General features: G+C 31.2%; 2 protein-coding genes across 6 annotated transcripts; one reads left to right on the top strand and one right to left on the bottom strand.

Moving 5' to 3' along the window:
• Positions 1-15,062: 15,062 nt before the first annotated feature.
• On the top strand, positions 15,063-18,634 carry LOC129319989 (protein ALTERED PHOSPHATE STARVATION RESPONSE 1-like). The gene is made up of 4 exons (XM_054965112.1): positions 15,063-16,038; positions 16,125-16,348; positions 16,825-17,048; positions 17,926-18,634. Exons 1-4 carry the CDS (start codon positions 15,063-15,065, stop codon positions 18,602-18,604), a joined length of 2,103 nt encoding a protein of 700 aa, XP_054821087.1. The 3' UTR covers positions 18,605-18,634.
• LOC129319990 (mitochondrial outer membrane import complex protein METAXIN) lies at positions 15,064-25,646 on the bottom strand. 5 transcript variants are annotated; one of them, XR_008595588.1, is made up of 9 exons: positions 25,331-25,646; positions 24,802-24,986; positions 24,354-24,430; positions 24,146-24,206; positions 22,272-22,434; positions 20,685-20,927; positions 20,190-20,386; positions 17,880-18,623; positions 15,064-16,000 (listed from the first exon to the last, which is right to left on the bottom strand). XR_008595588.1 is itself a non-coding variant. In XM_054965113.1 (6 exons), exons 1-6 carry the CDS (start codon positions 25,488-25,490, stop codon positions 20,737-20,739), a joined length of 984 nt encoding a protein of 327 aa, XP_054821088.1. In that variant the 5' UTR covers positions 25,491-25,646; the 3' UTR covers positions 20,639-20,736. The 5 variants fall into 5 exon arrangements, 2 of the variants coding, with proteins under 2 accessions (XP_054821088.1, XP_054821089.1); XR_008595586.1 differs by having other exon boundaries at positions 24,655-24,986; XR_008595587.1 differs by lacking the exons at positions 15,064-16,000; positions 17,880-18,623 and having other exon boundaries at positions 20,038-20,386; positions 24,655-24,986.
• Positions 25,647-25,898: the final 252 nt, after the last annotated feature.

The following is a 25,898-nucleotide window of genomic DNA, read 5'->3' on the forward strand; positions in this document are numbered from 1 at the left end:
CTATAAATGTTAAAATAATATATAGATCTGATTGAAAGTATATATTCATTCATATATATTTTGAACTTCTTTACAATATTAGACTGCTATTGTAAAATTCAGTTAATTTTTATTATTAAATTTATCAATGCACTAACTTAGATGGGTTTAAATGGTAGGGCCCGTTGTGGGAAAAGGAAAAGAAAAAAGTGGCAGAGGCTTTTGTTATCCACGAAAGTGATTGGAGCCCGATTCTTAATCTTTTATATGTAATAAATTTGATTGGTTGAAGCCAACATTTACTTTCAATGCCGGGAAGAGATTAGTTTCTTTTATTAATGACATATACTCCTTACTTCTCATCAAAAAATTCTCAATAACTATTCTACTATGTATTAGTAGTATGACTCATTCTCTCCTCCAATATTTTAAAAATTGGATTGGGCAAGTAAAAAATTGACCAGAGCTACTAACGATTTGGTTTGGATTTAAAAAATTACCTCCTTTATTTCAAATTATATGACACTTTTAGAGAGGATTTAATGTCCCAAAATATAAGACATTTTAATAAAAATAAGGTTTCATTAATGATATATTTTTAATATTATCCTTTTTATATATTCTTTCTTTTTAATATTCTTTCATTAATGGATTATTAAATGAAGAGTATTTTTAAAAGTTTATATTTTTATCTTGAAAAAGTAAAGTTGTAAAGTGTATTTAATAAATTTTATTGATATGCGAGATTTTACTTAAAAGTGTCATATAATTTAAGATAAAAGAGTTATTTTCATAATTGATCATGTAAGATTGAAGTTGAGCCATTGTTGAGTAGGAACTTGAAGTTGAGTTAGAAACCATAATGATTTTAAAAAAATCGGATGGATTTGAACCTAATATGTAAAAGGCTTAAAAACTTAAAAAAACCATAAAAATCCAAAAATTAGACTTTCTAAAAGGCAACTAAATTTGTAAACCCTTCACATATATCTAATATTATTTGAGACCATTTTTCTAGAAGGATATTGACCACTATCAATATAAATGTATATATTATTAAGTCTATACTCATACTTGATTTAATTAAGATTCATCATGTTGGACAAGTTATAAAATTATAATTTATAATATATTATTGATTTATGATCATATTGTGTTATTTTATTAATAATAATTAGACATATTGTGGATTATTATATATATATATGCATGAAATATTATTTTTATTTAATTATTATGTCACTAATTCAATCACCAATCTAATCAATTAGACCATAAATTGAGACCCGCCAATTTCTTTTTCAGTTTGACCTTTGGTCAGACTTTCAAGACATTGTTATGCACTCTTTGAAGCACAGCTAGCATGTAATTCTGATTTTTTTTTTAAATCTTCCTAATAATACGAAACTTGGCAATTAATGGGACCAAACAGCTTTTGGGATATAGCATTGGACAGATATAGAAATCACTAATATTTTGTCCTCTTGTTTTACATGTATGTGATATTGGGCTTTCGTAAGCAATCCACTATTATATGCTTGGAATCTATGGTTGAAGGGTGTGATAGGGTAGATTCATATATATTAAATTATTGTTTACAAATCATGTTCCCATTAATTTTTCCATCATTGATGGCCACAAATAAGAATAATTAAAATAGATAGGTTTTAGTGATCATCATGTTAAAGCGAATCATATACTACTATCTTTCAATTATTTGTGTGAGAATCAGTGTCCAACGTTTCTCCTTGCCCGGTGTCACTTAATTTGCTTCATGACTCACACCACATTATTGCTCAATTTGGCCACATTAATTAAGCTAACCAAAAACAGTTATATGTATAAACAATAGTATGACTAAGGCCGTGTGTGGAATCTCCATTTTAAACTCTTGATTAAAGACTTGTTTAGTATTCATAAGAGAAAAGGAATCCTCCCAAACAAGGATAACTATCTCAAAGACGTATAATATATTTACACGAACTTAAACTTAACCTAAATGATTATAGTTCTTTTCATTAGAATCAACACTTTATATTGACAATATTTAAATTAAACTCAATAACCAGATCATTATTTATAAAGCTAAAACTTTTCAAACATCTTAGTAAAAATTGTTTTATTCAATAATATTTTTAATTAATTTTTTTATTTACTCAAACTCATAGTTTACATGTCTATGACAAAAAATTACTTTTCGTTATAAATACTCATAAGGAAATGAGATCATCAATTTTTGAACAGTATCTGAAAGGTGACATCACGTATAAAACTTAGATAAGTTATCACAAAAATTAAAAAAAAAAAAGATAAGCAAAGTCCCATATAAATATATTGTCTGTTAAGATGCAACATAGAAGAGCTTATGTAGTGCAAAATGTTTACCTTATATGAATTCTTATTTGCTTTCCTGCCTGCACGATTGCAACAAATCAACATTAGGTGTGAACTTTTGCCAAACGCATAATCATATATATAAGAATCAATATATTCCAATGTAATTGCCTATGATATCTTTCTTAATAAGATCACTTTATAAAAGTTAGTGGTGCCACACTGACACTTTATTTAATTAATGGAATAAGGGGCACGTGTGCATGCTTGTGAATAAAGCAAGAAAGAGAAAAGATAAGAGCACATATTTATTTTATAACTATCCATAGGACATGATATATTAAAAAATATGCATATACTTACAATGAACTTTGATTTAAACTAACTATTCTTGTTGTATTGATTCTTTACCTAACTTCTTATTGGATTAATTAAACCGAGATTATGGGGATAAGTTTTGTCCTGTTCTCGTTTATGTCGTCGCCATTGAATCCGATAAATAGTATTTGTTTAGATGGAACATATAAAAGGGAGCTTAATTAATTAATTAGAAATTAGTGGAAGAAGGCTTGATTATTATAAATTTATCCATATGAGTAGTGTTAGAATTCTAAACAGTTTTAGATACCGTATGATTATATATATTGGAACTCCTTCTTTATTGAATCTCGAGGGGGAAAATATGTAAATAGTCTGATCTTTAATACTGTTAAAAATATTCTATTGAAAATTTTAAAATATTTTTATATTATATTTGAAAATTTAAATTATTACATTAAAAATTAATAAAACGTGTCATAATATAAAAATATGTTAATTGAAAGTTGGAAATTTGAAAAAAAAATATTGAAGACATTGATTTTTTTTTTGGTCAGAGGAGAAGACATTGATCAATAAATATTTATGTGACGGGTGGAAATATTTAACTTTCAATTTTAAATAAATTTAAAGGGACCCTGTAAGTTTCCCAAATAGAAAAAAGATATCTATAATTTAAGATTAAAAAGGCGAAGGAGTTTAGGGTATTTATGTAATTCATTTAAAAATTTAACATAATATTATCTTCCGCGAATAATTAATTTTAAACATATATATATATATTTTCTCATTTAATTATATCTAACATAATTCTTTAATTCAGTATTTATACCTTAAACTAATAAATAAAAAATTCATTTTATGTTATATTAATTAACTATCATCATAAATATGTGGCAAAATTTAACTATTATCATAAATATAAGTAAAATTATTTCACCTCTTATATAAATATAAGAAAATCTATATATAATATACTATAATTAAATTAAATTAAATTTTATTAAAATATTAAAATAGATAAATAGGCCTGCAAGCTATGAGGGCCTATCGGCTAACTTGACCAAAATTTTTCTTTTGTGAATTACAGAGGCAAGCAGAAGCTTAAAAGGAAAAGAAAAGGACTAATTAAAATTTTTCTTATCCAATAATAAAATATCAAAATAGCCTAGCAGATAGTTCCATACTAGTATAGTGTCTTCACCCATACCATGAGCATTTTTTACTAAGTAGTTGGCACCTATCAAAACATCTCTTGAAGTTTGGTATATATTAAGATCTCAATCACTATATATCAACTCTGGAGTTTGAGTCACTATATTTTTGAAGGCAAGATTATTGCAGTAATCTTTAAATAGTATGCTCATCGCTTCTAATGAATTAGAGAACATCTTGATCTTTTGAAAATACCTCTAAACCAATTTGTGCAGCCAACATCTCAACAACTATGATAAATATGCTCCCTAGCTCACGCTTGAACCTAAGTATCTAATCCCTATGTTTGTTCCTAAGAACTCCCCTCCCAATGCAACATATCCTTGTTGATTGACAGAGGCATCCACATCCATGCATATGTAGCCATTTAATGGAGGTTTTCATCTAGTAGCAAAATTAGATAGACCTTGAAAAATCATATGTTTAAAGCTATGACTACTAGAGTCTTCCATGAGAAGGTAGAGGCCTTGATGAATCACTTCTTGAGCTGTGCTATAAATACCTTTAAAAAGTCTTTTATATCAATTTTTCCATAAGAGCCAATGTATGGTTCAAAAGATCTTGATCCAAGATCATTTGTGATAATGATTTATTCCCGATTTATGAATGCTATTCCATCTTATCCAGACTTGCAAATCAACAAAGAAAAATACAAAATAATAGTTAAGATTAATAATTCATTTCTATGTTGTTTTGGCAATCTCACAATCTTGCAGTGTGTATATAATGGTCTCCTCATGGGCACACTTAAAAGGACACTCATTGTTTATGAATAAGCCATATTGTGTTATGAGTGAATTAGTAAGTAATCTCTCATGAGTGATTTGCTAAAGGAAAAACTTGATTCTTCCAAAAACAAGCCATTTCCAAATCTTCTTCCATAAAGATTCCGGGGAGATATGACTTTAGGACTGTATAAACTTTTAAGTAGCATTGACACTAAAGACCCCATCATTTGTAAGCCTCCAATAAAATTGATCAATCTCGTATCTACTTGGAGGTTTTATATATTTACATAAAGGAAAAAGCTTATGTACTTAATTTTATATATTTATGCTGCTTGTTTTTAGTTGAATTAAGATATGAGGATCTTTTAGAAATTATTTCTCATATAATAAACTCTTGATATTAATATTATTAATACATTAAAACTCACTTATTTTGATTTGATTGAATAAATCTATTAATTAATAAAGGGGTAAGACTATATAAGGTAAGATTTACTCCCTTCGTCCCCATATATAAGGTATTTTTTGAAAGCTTATTTTGTGTAATGTCCCAAATTTTAATCCCCTAATTAACTGAGCTTAATTAGGATACTTAAGTAAATTATAGTGGTGTGTGGCTATGAAAGTATAATGTTCATACTAGTTTGTGTTTCAGCCTTAATTGTGGGTCCGATATAAAGTTAGGCTACCTGAGCATCGAAAGGAGAAAAAAAATAAAGATTTACTGTTGTTGTGCCACATGCCATAGTGTGAATCATGTCTACCGCGACGCACATACACAATTGATGAGAAAAGGGGACCTCTTTATGTTATGCGCCACTTCACATGCAGCATCCGCCACGATGCATGATCATTTTTTTACAGTTTATTAGTCACAAACTGAGGCAGAAAAATAGAAAGAAGGAAAGAGGAAATGAAGAACTAGTGGGAAACTTGGCTAGGGTTCATCTTTGGAGAATATTTAGGACATTTTGAAGCTACTAAACACTTAAAATAAGCACCTTAAACCCTATTCCTCTCTATCTCTTCCATATTTATGAGTTTATGGTTAGGGTTTGATAGTAAAAGATGATTTTTGATCCATATAACTTATGAGTTTGAATCTATTAACTCAAATAGAGTTAATAGGAATAGATTTGAATGTCTAGAGCTAGAGCTAATGAATTTTGGCATCTTTGATTGTTAGGTTTCATAAATATCCAAAAATCATATTTTAAGAGTTGTTGGAAGAGGTAAAATACCATTAATGGGAGTTTAATGGCTCATTAATATTAATGGAGACTAGAGAGTGTTAATAAATTCAATGGGTAAGCCCAAACTCATACAAAGTGGGCATCAAGTAATTTAGAAGTGAAAAAATGAGATTTGAATGTGTGTGTTTGGGAATACTAATGAAGATTAACTTGGTTAACTATAGATTAAGCTTTTGAACACTAATTTAGCTTAGAAATTCAAGCTTTAAAGCTATAATATTGAGGGATAAACATTTGACCTCTCAAAAGTTTGAGGTAACCAAGGGAACCTTATTCTGAGAGGTTATATGTTAATTAATTTTAATTGTGAATAATGTGGATTGTCACATGCATAAGTTGATTTTAATGTGAAAGCATGTTGATACTTTTGATCTATGTTATGAAAATTGATGTATATGATGTTATATTTTGGCTTGTATTGCAAATGCAAAATCAAGATAATTTTCAAACTTTGAACATGCATATACTTTTGGGAAGATGAATGTAATATTGATTGAGGTAATTGTAGGTTAATAAAGAAATGAAATGTTGTGATAATGAGAATAAAATAATAATTGTATGTGAAAATGAGTGATATAATGTTGTGTTAGGCTATAGCATCAATAGACTCGCGAGGTAGTAGTGAGCCTAAGTAGGGCAAAAGACCCTGGAGGGTGTGGTGAGATGTTATGCTTGAAAGTGAAAATAATATTGAGAAAATGAGATTTGTGAAAATAAGTAGACATTATATATGGCATGATCAATTAGCAGGAGTTCACTTAGGGATTAGGAGTAGAGAAAAATTTATATGATATTTAGGTTTTCCTTCGGTGCACGAGAGTATAGCCTTGTCCCACAGTTTGTTGAGGGACTATCCCATAGTTTATTAAGGGAATAGAACCTAACTTTCTCTACCAATTTATCAAAGACAATAGCTTAGGGAATACGGCACCTAAAAAATTCAAGATTAGGGGAAGCCGTGGTACAAGAGTGAGTCATGTAATCTTTTGCCAGGTCACACCTCACGATTGGTGGGCTTGGATCGTCCAGTCACACGGATGAAGCCTTAGTTAGAGTTATAGTCCACAGTTTCAGTCGGAGAAAATAAAAAGGGTATAAGGTTAGTTGATCATAGTCTATGTAAGTGTATGATGTGTCACATGTTTTGACTTATGGCAAGTCGTGTGGTATCGGGTCATGGTTACATGTTTAAGTGTCTTGTGATTATATACCTAGCATGTGTGAGATGAAAATGTGTAAACTAGATTAGTAATGTATGATATATGCTCAAGCATGTTTTAAGAACTTGATTTCATATGCATGTGTCTGATTTCAATTAATATATAACTGTATAGGGTAGGTTTTACCTTGATTACTGAATGACTAGACTTGCCCCTTTTATTTAATACTTTACATGTTTTAGTTTTGGTGCAGAGAGGAAGAAGGCTTAAGAGGCTAGGAATTAGTTCATTCATACTGTATGCCTTTAAATTATGTTTATTTTGTGTAATAAGATATTATTGCTAATTCTAGGTTGCATATTATTGCACTTGCACTATTTTATTGTTGCAAATATTTGAATTATATTTTAAGCCCTGAGTAATTGTGTATAATGAGATAGATATGTTGATAGAGTCAAAATACTAGTGCAAGTGTAGAAATGATATTTCAAACATGTTATGATTGGTTTTGATGCAATGCAAAGTAAATTACCTCCCCTTTTTGTTTTTGATGAAAAAGGAGTTAAAGAGTAATTTTGTGTTATATTGTTAATTGAGTATGAATGATGTGTTGTATTGATAATCTTAGGTTCAATGGACATAGTCCAGGTGTTAGAAAAGACTTTAGCACTTATTTTATATTTTGGACACCCTTTGTTATGAAAAGTTGTAAAAAGTGATAAAAATGTGTTTGGGTGTCCAACTCTCTAGTATGACTTGTTTAAAATTTAAAACTCATGCCATTAACTAGTTTATAAAAAGAGCTTTCTATAGACACTTAGATCATGTTATTTGGATGTCAGATAGAAAATCGAAACGCATTAGAAGTTCCCAATTCTGCTATCATTAACATGCAACATGCCGCGGCCCATTGATGCTTGAGCTATGGTGCGTAGGACAGAGAGTAATAATCCACAGCGCAGCATGCACATGTTGTGGCACATTGCTTTATTTTGTAGCAAATGAGTTGTTCTTCAATTGTTTTTATTCTTTTTCACTCCTCCAAGATATCTCATACTTTTATAACTTATATTTTTACTCTAATGTAAGAGTTTATGATTAATTTAAACTCATTTTAATTATGAAAACTGGGGATCCCTTGATTTTGAAATTCAAATTTGTAATTCTTCATGAGTTTAACTCTTGATTATCATGATATTGAAAGGTTAAATATGTTTAGTAGTTAAGGTTATTACATTTTGTCCTTAAATATCAGAAATGTTGTGATATTTTTTTAGTTAATTAGACAATTTTGCTATTGTTTTGGAAAAAGAAAAGGGATATTAACATATGTGCTTTACTCACCACCACCTTAATATTAGTTGATATTATTAGGGATAAAATTAAAAACTTACTGTGATTTAATATGATTTCAATTAAATAACAAACTTTAATTGATATGTGAGATTTGAAAAATTATTGTGATTTAATATAATTTTAATTAAATAATAAATTTTTATTAATATACAATATTCAATTAAAAATATTTTATATATAAAAACAAAGGGAGTAGATAATTAGCCTTATATATTTAACAAGTTAGGTTTTTTCAATAAAAATTAATTTGACCTACTTTTACTTCTATTTTCACGCTATGTAAACATAAGTTTCTGTGAAAATGGTTCGCCCCTTTTTTTCTTTTTCCTAGGTAACCCATCCAACAAAATATATATCCACAGATACACTTTAAAGCTAAACATCAACTCCAAATGGGCACAAATGCAAGCTTTGGCATCCACTCAGTCCACTTAGCATAATTTTGATGAATGATCATTATCTAAAGAAAGAACATGAGAAGAGAAGCAAGAGTCCATGTGATTCCATTTTGAACAAGAGGTGGGACTCAGGCACTTTTAGAAAGGAATATTTCCGAGAATATGCGCCTTCACAAATAAGTGTGCATTAAATTGCAGATGCACACGGACATCAATAATGATTAAAGATAATATTTCTGAATGTGTGTGTGTGAGAGAGAGAATTAAAATTTAATTATTTGTATTAAATGAAATGATACTTATTTTAAATATTTTAAATTAAGAATTGAAATAAAATTAATGCTTTATAACCTAGCGCAATATTAGCAATATATTTTTTATTTTTGGTAAGAAGCACCTTTTCTTATGTGAAGAGGTGTACTTCTTTTGTATTCCCTTTCATTCATATTATAAGTCACTTGTAATTATTCTATCAGAATCAAGAGTGATGGTTAAGTCATTAATTTTATTTAAAAAAAACAATAAACTTTTAATTTTATTTATATTTAAATAAAAATAATTTAAATTTACATTACATTTTCTCTTATAATTAATGAGTTTAAATAGAGATAATATTAAAAAATTTAATTAATATCTCACCAAATATTTTATATTAAAGACCATAAATTTTTTTTAAAAGGTGCTTTATAATAAGGACCAAAGAGAGTACAAGGGAAGCACAGTTGTTTTTGGTAACTTAAATATATGTACTGAATATTTCATGTAAGGAATTGTTTTTTAATCTTCCTTCCTTAAAACCTCTTTCTTTAATTCATACTAAACATTACACAAGTAGGTGTGAAAGTGTGATTTGTGAATGCATATAGATAACATTAGAAACATTACTAATGATTAAAGATAATATTTATGAATAGTAAAATATATCTATATATTCGTGCAACTAAATTTCTTTGATTATGATATGAAATAATAATTTTATATGCATGCCCGAGATTGCGATGATTTGATCCCTAATTGGTCGCTGTTTTTTTTTTTTAAAAAAGATCACTCATTGGCCAGAGATAATTTCAAAAGCATTAATTATGGAATGGGGCATTGATAAGTGTCAAACAATGGGTAGTGCACATCTGTCATCAATCCACTTACAAAGATTCATTTTGAAAAAGTTACACCGAAGCCCAGAGAAAATATCTTATTAGTAAAAGGCTTTATAAAATTTATAAAATACACTTAAATTTTAAATTTTATAGATTTACAATTTATTTGTAAGTTTTAAATGCCTATTGTCTAACTAGAAATGCTTTTTGTCAAGTGTGTATGTATAGGATTTAAAATTTAAAAATATTTTATTAATTTTATAAAATTTTTTTGTAATTAAATCTTTTCTATAGGACCTACGTGTAAGTTTTCCATTCATTTTTAAGACCTTTTGAAATTTATAAATCATGCGTGACCTTTAAATTTTTTTTTATGAGAAAACAAATATACTTCATTTGGTTTTTTTTTTAAATTATAAGGCCACGGTAAAACCGTGCAAAAGATTAAGGTCTAGTCATATTTAAAATTATGAGGTTTCTACAATCATGCGGTGGCTTATCAAAAATCATAATATTAAAGGTATCATACGGAGGCTGGTGAACTAAGAGATCAGCATATTGATTAGCTTCTCTATGAACATAGTCAAAGAACTATCCAATCTCTCATAACAAGATATCTGATCTTCCTGATAATGTTATAGTACGGGTGACTCTCAGAGTAAGTACGGTTAATGAGTAACAATACTTCTATCTAATTAGAGTAAATATTGATTCTTGATAGATTCATATTCCAACAAAGTTTACACCGTTTGGTTTTACCCTCTATTATCACATGTCATTACCCTACTCTCAAAAAACTATCGCAAGGGATAATGTAGCACACTTACTTACATGCTTAGGACTCTTTCTAAATTCTTTTGATGTGAAATGTGACAACTTTCTTGGCAAATCATGGTGCTTTTGTGACGAGTGGCCTACTAAAAGGGCCCACCGATTGGACAAACCCAATTTTCATTTCACTTTGTTGTAATATCATTACTCTCTCTCTAAAAAGCTCTGAAATTTAAACTCAATTATAAATAAATTTCTTAACTTTGCCTCTTATAACTAAGTCTCTGATGTTTCAACTTCTTAAATATTAATCCCTATATTTTAAAAAATAAAATTAAAAATATTAAAAATATTTTAAAATTTATTAGTAATATTTTAAATTATTAAAACCTTTTAATCTTTATAAATATCAAAAGTTTAAAATATTTTTAATCTTTATAATTTTATTTTTTAAAATATAGGGATTAATATTTAAGAGATTGAAGCTTTAGAAACTAAATTACAAGAAATAAAATTCAAGGATTAATTTATTATCAAGTTAAAACTTTAAATATTAAGTTATAATGAGTCAAAATTGAGCGATTGAGTTATAACTGAGTCAAAACTATAAGGATTAAATAATTAATTTTTTCATAATTATATTTAAATGTGTCTCATGAATTGAGATGGACAGAATATTTATAAAGTAAAGTTAATTAACTTCATGATTTTTAAAGAATGATAGTTACTGTTCTTAAACCTGAAAAAACATTTGACTTTCTAACGTTCCCTCCCACTGAAATCAATGATTACAATAAAATGCTTCTTAGAATAAAAAATTTACCAACAACTTGGTGAAATTAAGGAGAGATAATATTGCAAAATAATAATAATAATAACTACAATATCTTTACTCTATATTTAGCATCAAATAAAACTTCAAAACTTTGCTCTTTAATTAAAACCAAAAAGAGTATTATAGTAAAGAAAAAAAGATTACAGTAAAATAGCATTGTGAAAGTACCAAGGTGAAAACTAAAATTAGAAAAGAAATAATCCCCGTTTAAAACTCTGATGTCAAAATGAAAAAAGAAACAAGCAAGGAAGAAATGTAATGCCACGTGATGATTTTTGTTATTATGAAATTGATCTTTATAAGATCAGGTGAGATTTGGTGCGGAGGAAAAAGATTTATCGATTTGGTTTCCTTAAATTTAATTTATATCATTTTGGTTCTTAAAATAAACTTTAAAATGGATCAAACTATAAAAATTTAATTCAAATTATAAAATAATCAATAAGGTTGAGTGTAATGAAAAGGATCAGTATCTCACAATGTGACAAACAAATGTTTGTATCTTTGTTGAGAATGCTAATATTAAATATCTATAAATTTCACCTCAAATAAGATTGTCTTTAATAAAAAATATTTATAAATAATAAAAAAATTTAAATAAAGTAAACTATAAAAACTTAATCTAAAATTAAAAAAAATTATAAAGACTTAAAAATTAATTTTTACATATATAACATTAAAGAAAAACCAATCACAACAAATAAGAACACAAAATAACATAATTCTGGGTTATTAAGTTTTTGTAAAAAAATGAAAAGCCCGTTCTTGACTACTTTTCATCTATTTTGACCTGTTCTATCCTGTTCACTTTTTGATTGTGTTGACCTGGACCCTGCATTGGCTAGTTTCTATTGGATCCTGACAACCATGCTATATATAATTATATTAATACCTTATCATGAATAGAATATTTTATAAATTATATATATATATATATATATATATGGATGAGAATGATGGATACATTGAGGAGGGGACCTTGCATTGAAAGTCAAAGTGTGGAAATTGATGTATGGGATGATTTGCACCGCTGAATGACATATCTCACTTGGAAAGAGTTCAAGTTGGAGAGTATGTTGCAGTTTTGGCGTCTTAGGCAACAAGAATAATTTGAAGGACGTCTTTCACAGCGTTCCAATTACACAATGTGGTGGGAGAGAGATCCCACTTCTGAATTGCTCTTCCTTCATCATTATCTTCATCCTTTTCAACTTTCAAGCAATCCACTTCCAATTCAGCAGTCCCTCGAATCATTACACGCAGCACGCCAACATGTTTGAGGACATTCGCCGGTAGAGTTTTTCTTTTCTTTTCCTTTCTTTTTAGTATTGAAAATATGGTTTTAGCAAAGTAATATTCTCACTAAATCGATCTAGCTATTTTTAAGTATAAGATGCATAGTATGAATCATAAAAATTCGGGTTAACCTGTCCGAATGAACTGATAAACTGTTAAACCAGTATTTTGATTGGTTTAATAAAATTTTATTTATGATTGATTTGATCATAGTTCGATTACGATTTTGATCAACTCTTGAATTAATATTTTGATCGATTCAATAATAGATTTAATTTTCAATATCTTAATAATATTTAATTCAATCAAGGATATATGTGCGCTAGCGTGCATTTTTTCCAACTCTAATTTTTATTTGTAATCATTTAACTGCTCCCACCAACCTTAAATAATTGTCATTTGGAGGTTTGTCTTAGTTTCAAAATAATTGCTATTTTACTCTTGAATGCTTAGATCAATTGAGAGATGGATTCTTTTCAACAAGAGATTTTAAGTTCAAATTCTAAATATGCAGCAGCTATTAAATTTTTGGTAGGAAGTTTATCCTCAAAGAGGTGCCACAAGCTACCAACAGGATTAATCTAGATGAAAAACTTGGGAAATAGGAGCAAAAGGAAAAAAAAAATTGTGATTTTAGGTTTTCAAAAAAGTATTAATAATGTTTTCCAATTGTTTATTCTGAGAGGTTCTAATAAATAAGGATATTTTAATAAAATACCATTTTGGTTTGTTGAAATTTTGGTTATTTATCAGTTTTCTTTTTTCTTTTGATACATATTTATTAGTTGTCTTAATAAAATTGAGACAATTTTGCAATGCAAATTTACCTCATTTTTTTGTGACGGAATTTGTAAGAGAAATCCTGCTAATTCCTTGCAAAAAGTTTTATGATGTCATTATTTGTGATGAAATAATTTGTCGCAAAATCATAAATCAATTTTCAACGGATATATATATTTTGTAATTTTATTCGTCGGTCGTAGATATATCTTACTATTCATGCATAATTATATTCACACACTCAGTTTTCTAGCAACAATTCCATTAACTGCTCTTCCGTCCGATGAAGCTGCAACTGATGCTCACATGAGCAAAGGAGAGGATTTTTTGCTTTGGACTTGTAAAGGACTGAAGGAGGCTCCTATTACTGTTATTTTGAATAATTGTAATAAGTTGGCAAATGTTTTACCGGTTTTATTATGAACAACTAACCAACATATGCAACTTTTTTAGCATGATTATTTATTTATTTATTTTATCAACAAAGTTGAGCCTAATGAAAACATGACCAACCAATATTTGAATTTACCAAAAACAATGTTCACACCTTGTCCTCTGTCCGATGAAGCTGAAACTGATGCTCACGAATAAAGGAGAGAATAAGGCTCTTATTATTGTGATTCTGAACAATGGTAATAAGTTAGAAAAAAGTTTTACCTGTTTTATCATGAACAGCTAATGTCAATCTTATGTCTAATTAATGTTTTTTTTAATATATAAATATACATTTGTTTATATAACCTGTAACTTATTTGTTACAATTTTTCTTTATTGGCAGCCTCCTCCCATTGTCTCTACAAGGCATATGTCAAATAATACGTCGAGCATTTTCAACACAATAGTCGCAGTGCTCTGGACATGATTTGCTTAACTTCCTAAACCGAATATCAATTTCTCAAACTTCTAATCAAATGGAAGTTCTTGGCTTTCTATATAATTCGTTTGCATTAAATTCATTATTTTTCCAAATCCCAAAACTTCTCTTTTGTTAGAGAATATAACTTCATATTTGTGAACATAATAAATTGATGCAGCTTATAAATAATGTTAAATTTTCCAGTCCAGCCAGCTTTCCAACTGGATTTTGTGCAATAAATAATCACATTTCGAGATGATTTTTCTAAGAAAATACCTGATTCATTTTGACCTACGCAAGACCCAAAAAAAAAAAAAATCCCAGATCAAAAGTTACTTGCTTTCTTAACATACATTCTGATACTAGAAAATATATAGCGAGAAGACCTTCAAGAATCTCCATTACTTGCTTATAATGTTCAAGTCTGAAATTAGAATTTCCCTTCTAACTTCAAAACAAAGAAAAGCATCCTGCCTATCAACGACCACAAGTTTCTTTAATTCAAACTTCAAATACAATACTAAATCTCTTTCTTTTATCATGTTTGATGGCGTTTCAGAATATATTCAACTTCTATCAGACAACAGGTCGATAAGTTCCTTGATGAATCTAGAGTTTTACTTAAATGAAAGCTTGGACACTCAGACTCATTGTTCATAGAACCAAAGGGAAATATAGAGTAAGATATGGGATGTTCTCAATCAAGGCTAGATGATGAAGAAGCAGTTCAGCTTTGCAAACAAAGAAAGGAATTCATTAAACAAGCTGTAGAGCAAAGAACTCGCTTTGCTTCTGGACACATAGCCTACACCCACTCTCTGCAAAAAGTTTCAGCTGCTCTTCGTGATTACATTGAAGAAGATCATGAACCTCATGAGTTCTTAGATTCATTCAAGAAAACCTTCATGCCCAACATGACTGTAGGGTTTGTACCCAGTTCAGTGGCAATGAAGGTGAACTACCTAAGGGCAAGTGGCAACCCAGTAATTTCAGTTCAGGAAAGGATTCAATCTCCTGAGATAGTTCAAGTGGAAGCATATTCTCCAATAAACAGGTTTGGTATTGATGGTTTTCTTGCCATGAATTCTTCATTCTTTCCTTATCATTCTCCCAATAACAGACCCAATCTTCCTTCCCTATCACCTCAAGCTTCCCAATGGGATTTCTACTGGAACCCATTTTCATCACTGGACTACCATGGCTACCCCACTAGAAGTAACCTTGACCAAGTAGCTATAAATAATGAGGCAAGAGGAGAAGAGGAAATACCTGACTTGGAAGAGGATGAAACTGAACCGGATAAGTTTACTGGGAAGAGATATTTAGCAGAAGAAAGAACAAATTTTGGAATAAATTCCTCCATGGGAGCCACAGTTGTAGAAGAAGATTATGACAACAATGACGATAATGATGAAATGGAATGCCCAGAAGAAGGCTGCGGCAGTGGAAATTTAGATGCGCCAAAAGCTCTAACTACAGGTCATGTTAAGCCTAGGCACAAGATTATGGCAATTGATGATCAAGATGGTGATGAAGAAACTCCAGGTTTTCCCGTCTATGTAGATAGGAGGCCCACAAGCATGGCAGAAGTGATCAGGGATCTTGAATCCCAATTCCATTCAGCCTGCAATGCCGCAAATGATGCATCAGAATTGTTACAGGGTGAGAAAGCTCAATATTTATTGACATCTAGTGATCTGCCTATGTACGATATTTTAGTATCAGAACAAAATATATTTATTTTGCAGGAAATTTTTTAAACCCAGTAGCTATATTCCGCTCAGCTTCATCACCCTCACCCTCACCCTTAGCAAGGGTTTTATTAAACTCTTCAAGCACTAGAGATAGAGACAAAGGTTATGATAGCAGTGACAATCTCCCAGAAGATCCCTCCATGCTTTCTGACAGTAGTCATCAATCGACATTGGAGAGATTATATGAATGGGAAAAGAAACTATACAAGGAAGTCAGGGTATGTTACTGAACTTTCACCCCTTCACTGTTGAACATTACTCAGATTTTCGTCAGCTTCTCTCAGTAAGTTATCAATACCATATAAACATTTTAATGTTCCTAAGCCCTGATACTAAGTGGGCGAAATTCATAAAATAAATAATTTGTAAAAATGAAAAAGATATACAAGTTTGTTCAAAATTATTATGAGCAGTAAAAGTTTTAAAAATTTAAATTTTTAAACATAAATATTTTTCAACTCAGATGTTGAACCAAAATATTTCCTAAAAAGTTTCCATCCTTGCATTTGAATGAACTCAATCATTAACTTGATGATATTATTGAATACTTACGACTATTTCTTGAGGTTATTACTTACAAACATTCTAATGTTCCTAAGTCCTGATAAGATCAGGCAACAACTCCAGCTTCAAGATAATATTAAGAATCATAATGCACATGTAACAAATAAGCATTAACTTTTTTCTTCAACAGTCTGGAGAACGGGTTCGGATTGTGTACGAGAAGAATTGTACGCTATTCAGGGATCAGGATGTAAAAGGAGAGGATCCCTCTGCTGTGGATAGAACAAGGGTGACCATTAGAGATCTACATGCCCAGATGATGGTTTCAATGCGCTCAATTGATGTAATTTCCCAGAGAATCGAGACTCTAAGGGATGAGGAGTTGCATCCTCAACTTCTTCAGTTGGTGAAAGGGTACGTGTAATGGTTACTGTTACTCCCATACAATTTTTTTCCCCAGATGAACTGTATACCTGTCCCCCCCCCCCCCAAAAAAAATTATTCTTTAAAGCACACAGCTATTATTCTCTTGTCACTCTTTATACTTAATTAGGAAAACCTTAGTAGGAATGATGGAAACATAAAATAAAAAGTGTATTGATAGACTCAACTTACGGAAGATATTTATAAGAAATTAATATGAAGAGACATGAAGTTACTATTTATCTGTAAAACACTCTATTTTATTGTGCATATCTCGCTTATAAAAGCTCCCCATATAATTACATAGTCATATAAGTAAGGCTTCAACTTGCTACTTTTTATAATTGAATTAAATTCTTTTTATGCATGTTAGTGACCCAGTTTCTTTTTATTAGATAAAATTACCTAATTTACACATATCAATAAAACAGTTTCAACTAATTTATATCTTAAAATTGTTTCCATTTTTCCACTTCTACCTTTACTTAATGTTCATTATTTTCTCAAATTTACTAAGTCGTTTCATCTATTCATTAGGGACATTTTAGTAAAAAAAAAAAAATATAAATTACTCCTCAACATTTGTAGATAGTCAGCCACCCTCCAAAATATTGTCATACAATTAGGAAGCCCTGGAGTTGGAGTATTAAATAATCTAACCAAAAAAGAAAGCACAAGATTTTCATTTGAAAAATCCAATCATTAAAACTGATGCACACAATAAGGAGTTGGTTTCACCTAAATCTTGTCCTTTTAAGGCTACTTGATTAATATCTTGCAGCTTCTCAAAGAAATGCTATGCAATCGCATTAATGTCCATACCTGCATAACACATCGTGCTGATTCTGCAATTGAACAACTTCCACAGCCTTGCAAGGATGTGGAAAGTGATGGCAGAGTGTCATTGGACACAGAAGAGAATCCTAGAGGAAGCCATGATCCTCCTACCCAGAATGCAGCTCTCAATTTCATCACCCGGTCCCCACAGACCAGCCCGCTCAACCTCCAGCCTCGAATCCGAACTGAAGAACTGGCGAGCCAGATTCGAGTCATGGATCGCTGCTCAGAGATCCTACGTCCACGCGCTTACCGGCTGGCTACAATGGTGCGTCAGATCCAACGCTCCCGTCGATGCTTCTCCTCGTCGATCCTGCAGCGGGACCCATCCATTAATTGGACTGTGCGCGGAATGGTCAAGGCGGTTAGATGAGATCCACGAAGCTTCAGTTCTTGAAGGCATAGATTATTTCACAGCTGGTGTGAGGTCGCTGAGCGCCCAAGAGGTTCGAGAAAATTCTCTTAGGAATGGAGGAGGATGGAAGAAATCAGATGGAAATATTGGGGAGGTAGAAGCAGAAGGAGAAGTTGTGATTGCAGAGAAAATGCGAGAAGATGAGATTATGATGATTTGTGGAGGAATAGCAGTAGCTATGAGCTCACTCGCTGAGTTTGCTGTTGATTCTTCAAAAGTTTATGATCAGCTTGTTGAGCTGTGGGGGCATGCGAAGTGCAAGGATGCTTCCCCTGTGGATTTGGCTGCAACATGAAGTTTTTTCCCAACTCTCCCTTTTTGGGAATTTGAGAATAATATTAAAAAAATAATAATAAAAAAATTCTGTATTATTATTAAAATTTAAATAAATACTTATCAATTTTATTATTTTTTATCAATAATATCCATTAAAATTTTAATAATTTATTTTAAATCAACAATAATTCATTTAAATTTTAATAATAATTAATTTTAAATTGATATAACTTTTCAATAATATATACAATTAAGATTTCCAATCAACGACCACAATATTGTAGGAATATGCTTACAAATTACAATTAAAGACCAATCCTCTTGGTGTTGTTTGAGGTTCAATCAAGAAAGAAAAATAAAATAAAATTCAATAAGGTTGATTCATTCAAAATTCTTGATTGGACTGCTTAGAAGACTGGTTTGCCAATTTATTCGGCTGACCAGCCAAGTGATAGAGAAACTCAACTTTAAAAATTCATCAATAGAATTCAACACCCAATACAATAATGTAGAGGATGATTGTCTCCAAAAAAGAATAAACCAATTGACAAAGAAAGAGATGTGCCTTCAATTGACTGTAAGGAGTGTTTTCGCATTAAAAAGAGTGGAGAAATCAGCTTTGATATTCTTAGAAATTGTATTCAATGGTGAAAAGGGACACATGCTAGAAGTTCAATTCGTTCATACACATGGAAGTTTAGCTTGATCTAAAAGGAGGGTTTTCTTTCAAATGTTCTTTCTTCGTTTCAAATTGAAGATAATTTAGCCTATAAAAAAGCATTTGACTATTGACATGTTATCATAGATGATTAACAAGTGGATATTTGTTTAATAGTAAGTTACAAAAATTAATAGACCTAATCTAATTTTATAAATCTTGCTCCAATAAAAAATAATAAGTTATTTGACTATTAACAAATTACCATTTGACTATAAATAATGAACAAGGCCTATAAGTTATTTAAACTTTTTCATGAACAAATGCCCTCTTCTTAATCATGTATGATAACTTGCTAATAGCCAAATACTATTGTTATAACAGAAGAAAACTTGTAAAATGCTATAGAGATGATTATATAATTTTCTCTAAAACCTTATTTTCAAATATAATCCAGGGAAATGCAGTGACGTTTCATATTTTTAGAGTCCTTTAATATTAAAAAGCTACAGGAATCTTTAAATGATGTTTTCCCCTAAAAATTCTTATCCAAAATCATTTTTATTAATTTAAATATACATTAACTGAAATAACCTTGTATATCTATAAAGGATATTTTAATTGAAAAATTTAAATAAATTAACATCTACAACATTGTAAGGAACATCTTCACAATTGCAGCCTTGCAGGAAAAATCAAAAACTAATAGTTTTTTTTTTTGGATAAATGAAACGAATATATTTGTATACCATCTAATTTTTTAAAATAGTGATAAATTAAACTCAATCCAGAGGCAAGATGATGGTTCTCTTTCTTCTGATCCCAGAATATACCTTTAAAGACACTATTTGGCTATTTGCACAACTTATTGCACAAGAAAAGTGAAGATAGCAACACTCCAGAGATTGAACTTACAGCATTAAAACCTTTAATTCTCAAAAATTACCACTGAAAGAAGGATGATTTACTCAGGTCCCAAATATGAAAGGATCACTGTCCTCACTGCATCAGCTTTGATCTTGTGACCTTTAAATTCCTAGGATTTGAATATTCACAAAGCTACCTCAAACCCGCCTTCTGATTTTTGACGCTAACATTACCCCAGATCCTCTGTAGTCTCCATTCCTTCAACTCTACATAAAACTGCAGCATCCAATCGTGAAAAACTATAGAGACTGCTTTCAGAAGGCAATAAGCTTTAAATCACCGAACATGTGTCCTAAATAATTGTCTCAATTAATAAAATGGTACAGTATTTATTTTAGACAACTTATTTTGAAGAACACTGAGAAAAACATTAAAAGCACCAAGTTAATATTTATAAGATACACCCTTAAAATGACTTGACTCAGACAAAATCTGAAGATATGCTAATTATAATTAATAAAAAATGACTGAAGGGGGAAAATTGATCCTATTATTGGTATGGATGGTCAATTACCAAAATTTTCAATTTGCATGATAACAAGGGAAAGAAGTGATCAGAACAAAATTCATTCATCATTGCCATAGCTTTCATAGTCATCGTCTAGCTCTGCTTCTGCTTCATATCTTCCAGAAATGTGCGTGAGGAAAAGAATAACTGCAACCGCCTGAGCTGCCAAGAAGAATTTGGCCCTTCTTCTGAAGGTTTTCTCTTCCTTTGTTTTCTCCATCTTTGGTTTCCTGTTCCTAGGCTTTGAACCTGAAAAATAAACATGAAAATGATAAATGAATCTAAATGAAGATGGACAGCCACATGGGAAATAAACTATTTTCACCTAATTATTTAAACTAAATTAGTAGCATGGCAAATGCAGGACAGACGGGGTCAATCATATAAATATATTGTCTTTGTTGTGATTATTTTTATAGATTTCCAGTTTTTTCTTTCATAATTATAGATAATTACAGAAGAGGCAGTCAAGTAATAACCAGCTCAAATCATTTTCTACTCCCCTCTTAAACTAATCCACCTCCTAGCCTCCGTTTTTTCCACATTAAAAAAAAAAAAAAAAAGGTTTGGACATTTACTATGTCGCCCCATTAAGAGTACTTCATTATAATGTTTTTGTAGAATTCTAAGCGAGTGAGTGTGTGTAATGCGTCAGCAACTCAGCATGAGGCATACTTTTCCCTTCTGCTCTACTTTTCTCTTCCTGAATTTCACAAAAACTTTATAGTCAAGAACATTAAGAGATCCAGACTAGTGATGTGAGGTGACCCAAAGAAATTTAGATGCCAGACCACATATTACATGTTTCTATCGCCATCTCAACCCCTGGGATTATTTGTTAGCAGGTCTACTGCGCCTATAAAGCCTAATGAGAGTGAATGGAGGCACCATCCATACTTTCAGTTATAAATAATCCCCGTGTCCCAAATTATAAAACAATTTTAAAGGAATTTTTTGTTCCAAAATATAAGACAATTTGAGAAAAATAAATTTCATTAATGATACTTTTTCAAAATTACTCTTCAAGTGAAGAAAGAATTGAAATGATATTGTAACACAATGATTAAGTGAGTAGGGATATTTTTAAAATTTTATTATGAAAAAGGAAATTTATAACGTGTCATTATTGTGTTTTATTAACATGCATAATCTTGTTTGGGACAGAGGGCATATTATTTAGAGGATTTTCCTAGTGTACCAGTAAATTTCAGACATCCTATTTCTACCCAATGACTTTTAAATAATCTCCTTTGAGATTAGAACAAATAACTAGCCCTCATTCATGTCCGTTTTCTCACTTCTGTCTGCAACTCCATTTTGAAGGAATCTAACCAAAAACCTTACATGCTGTTCTGTGAAGCCAGAAGCCAGGTTGTAACATGTTTAGGACAGTTTACAAGAAAAGTAAACTCCAGAAGATAATTACTACTAGGCAGTCCAGCCTAACTTCTAGATTCATGATGCTCTGTATATGATCTAGTGACAAGATCAAGATCCTTTGCTCAGAAATCATAAATCAAGCACATGATCCAATCGTTCCTCCAATAAAACAAAACGAAAGTAAGCATTACCAAGGTCCGGAAAAGATCTTACTCCAATTTGAATGGCCTCTTGAAGCTGATGACGATGCATCACCGTGCGAAGGTTGGCCGGAGGATTGAAATGTATTAGCATCTATGAGTTCTGTCTTACATTTTTGCACATATCTCACTAAATTAGCATGTTCCAAAAGCTTGGTCCTTAGCACTGATGTTTCCTGGTAGAACACACAAGCCAAAAAAAAAAAAAAAAGTTAAAAAAATGGAAGTCATAAAACTTTTATAAACATAAATCCCATCCCCTAAACTATAGCCCACCACACAAGCATAACGCTCCAACACTGGAGCTAAGAAAAAGTATTTTAAAAATAATTTCTAAAATTTAAAAAGAAAGTAATATATGATTTTTGTCAAGAAAAGTTGAGAAGACAAGTATCACGGGTAGAACGCAAAAAAACTACTGATATTGATAAGAACAATAATTTTATGCCAAAAACAACTTCACGAATTCCCTGGCCAAAATTATTTTCCTACATCAGATTGAGCTTCTAGTACAACATAATTGGTAATTCTCCATAAGAAGAGCATTCGGAGCCAAAAATCAAACACCCCCAATTTGCTAAGTCAGCTCGGGGGTAGAAGTAAATGTTGCAGGTTTCCTATCAAGTGCCCTTCCATTTAACATTTACTTTCAAATTACTAGAGACAGGTCAATACATCCACCTACTTACTCAAATCAAAAGTATGTGCATATAATGTCTAAATGGAACAGATGAAGGACCAGAGTGTCATATCTCCATTCTCCAGTTTCGCATCTTATCATAGCATTATTAAAGAAGTCTAAATCACTAGGAGTAGCCTAGCGATGACATGAATGGATACTGGATAGTTAGCAAGAGGTACATAGGTCAAAACCTCTATTTTGCCATGTGATCAAAGAAGGGTGAATTTGAGGTTTGAAGGAAGCTTAATGATTAAAGGCTCCAATCCTTTTCTAAAACTTCAGGGAAAGGAATCAAAGTTTGTGGAAGCATTACTGCTTCAAAGCTTTAGACAGTGAAGTTACATTATTGTCTTTTGACCGTATCTAGTCAATTCAAAATTTCTGTTCAGAAACGCTACTGCAAATAGTCTTAGACATGAAATCTAGGAAATGCTAATTTTATAAAGTAAAAGCTATCAAACAGATCAAATATTTGGTGGCAAAAAAGATTGGTTACCGCGTTTCTCTCACGAATCCTATCTATACTGCTCTCAGAAGCACTCCTCTTTATTTGGTGCATGAAAAGGAACCATCAGCCTTTCATGGCTAGTGCATGGTGTTTATGATCCAATCCTTCAAATGATTGCTCAAGTTACTTAGACAACCATGTTCATCTTCGTGTTGTGGATCACATTGGTATTTATTCTCTTAAAAGAAGCAAGATAACAGTGATAAATTATCATAATTCATTCTAGATTGTGTCATCTTTCAAGCAAAAACTCCACAACACAAGGAAACAAAGATGCAGGATATGGGGATATGAGCTTTCAACAACTGATGATGATCAAGGAATTGTTAAAGTTGCCAATCTTTCCCACGATTAACCATGTTAAAGAGAGTATATTTTATGCCTATGAAGGAAGTAACAAAAACGGAGGAGAGGGGAATGAATTTTGTAGTGGAAAAGGGCCATAGATATGGTGTTCCATGTTTGTCAGGAGGGGCTTAGAAAATAGCAAGTATTAGCACATATGATATCATAAATTTTGAAACATAATACCATGATACATCTCTTTTCTTAGCAATTATAGGACACACAGGCCATGTCCTACAATTTTTAGGCTTTGGTAAGTCTCCATGGCTGTGTAAAATACTTTTTAGAATATCCAATATTATTTTAAAGAGTAACATATCAAAATCACAGCACATTTGATAATATAACTTACAGGCAAAGCTTGTAAAATGATAAGAGCATGTGCAAGAAAAATAGCATCCAAGCTTGATGGCCTGCATAAATAGAACATAGCATGAGAATACATAATCAGGAGGCCCAAATTGATACTTACTCCCTAGTAGAAATATAAGCTATGATATTCCAAGATAATGGTGCAACTAAGTAGACGTTACATCAAGGAAAAAAGCTAGAAGTGTCACCTATTCTCAAAGAAATAGTTTTGCTCCCCTAAAAATGTTGACAGCGCATCATATGCAGAATTAGCTCTCGAGTAAATCTGTCATTCAGTAATAGCTACATATAAAAAACCAAATTCAAGAGAAAATGATATTTATCATGAAAAGGAAATAAACCAAAAGAAATAGAGTATTGGACATAAGAGGGGAAAGAAGGACCCAAAAATGCACAATTTAGCAAATGTAGCACTGATAAGATCTTTGAGAACTCTCCATCTCCTCAGGTATCCCCAAATAAAGCATCAAACACATTAGAGAAACAGACCTCTTCCTCCTTTACTTCAGCGTTGTCTTTAGTTACTCCATGTTGCAGCTTTAGCAGGTGAGTTTGCTTCCAAAACAGAAGCTTTCCTATAGGCCATGGAAGACCAGAATAATAAATGTTATAAGCAGAAGAACTGTCACCTCCTACCCAGAGTTCATATGCAAGTGCATCAGCAAGCCATGTGGTGAGCATCACTTTCGTTGGTATCCAGTCCGCAACCAAGGAAAGCCCATCATCTATATCAACAACATCTTTTTTCAAGCACTCAATGAGCCCACCCTTCTCATTATTATATGCCACATAATCACCAGCCTCAAAGTAAGGGATTTTATCTAAACACCAGAATCCACAGAAACCACAGTAAGTATTGAACATATAAATGCATAGAAACATATTTCAACATTCAGTAATCAAACAACTACACACACAATAACAAATGTGCATGAAAGCGCACAAGCCACAGACAGAAGATACAAGTTGAAAGACCATAACCAGGGAATAATTATGGAGAAATTGGAGGGGTTAATACAAACGCGGGTAATTTAGCATTACTCTAATTGTGCAAGTAGAATGGCAGTATAATCTACTATGAAGATATTTAGTGAGTACAAAAAAAGCCAGAAATAAAAAGCAAAAGAATCGAGCATGAAACAGGTGAAGAATGGGCAATTTATACCAGAATCAGGGTAGTTCAAGTGGAAGTCCACGTCAAAGGGAACTTGAGCCAGCTTGAGATAGATGTAAGCAGACAAGCACTGAGGACATCCAGTTGGGAGGCCATAACAGGGCTTTCTCACGACCAAGGTGTTTCTTTCCCTCTCACTCGATTCCGCCATGCACAAAAATATGCAGAAGAATTGAACTGAACTTTCCAAGATAGAGAAATAGTATAATGGATGAAAGAAGAACTCTTGGACAATAGGGTTTAAAGGCTTTAGGTGTCTCGCGAAAGCAGTGAGGAAGAAAACGAGGGAGGGTTGTCTTGCGTTCTGTCTTTCTTTTCTGGTTCGGTTTTCTTCTTCTGAGAGGCATTTGGGTAAATTCACCCATCCCTGGGCCTGAACGAGCCCACTGGACCGTCTCTGTTTTCTAGAGTTTAATTCTTTCTTGTTTCTCACTTGCAAGAGTATATTTTTTCATAACTATGTAATATTTAATATTTAATAATGACAGGTAATTAATTTAAATTCGAGTGTCACAAATACCATCAAAATTAATCCAACAGGTTGATATGAGTAAAAAAA

The sequence above is a fragment of the Prosopis cineraria genome, unplaced genomic scaffold (assembly GCF_029017545.1).
Source record: "Prosopis cineraria cultivar Desert tree isolate PC_DT_omini unplaced genomic scaffold, ASM2901754v1 PC9, whole genome shotgun sequence".
Classification (NCBI taxonomy): Eukaryota; Viridiplantae; Streptophyta; class Magnoliopsida; order Fabales; family Fabaceae; genus Prosopis; species Prosopis cineraria.

Coding starts and splice junctions, on each gene's coding strand:
- LOC129319990 (XM_054965113.1), bottom strand. CDS start 25,490: ATGGCGGAATCGAGTGAGAGGGAAAGAAACACCTTGGTCGTGAGAAAG. Junction 24,431..24,654: donor CTGAAGTAAAGGAGGAAGAG/GTCTGTTTCTCT, acceptor ACTGAATGACAG/ATTTACTCGAGAGCTAATTC. Junction 22,435..24,145: donor TCATTTTACAAGCTTTGCCT/GTAAGTTATATT, acceptor GTGTTCTACCAG/GAAACATCAGTGCTAAGGAC.
- LOC129319989 (XM_054965112.1), top strand. CDS start 15,063: ATGGGATGTTCTCAATCAAGGCTAGATGATGAAGAAGCAGTTCAGCTT. Junction 16,039..16,124: donor TGCATCAGAATTGTTACAGG/GTGAGAAAGCTC, acceptor TTTATTTTGCAG/GAAATTTTTTAAACCCAGTA. Junction 16,349..16,824: donor AACTATACAAGGAAGTCAGG/GTATGTTACTGA, acceptor TTTCTTCAACAG/TCTGGAGAACGGGTTCGGAT.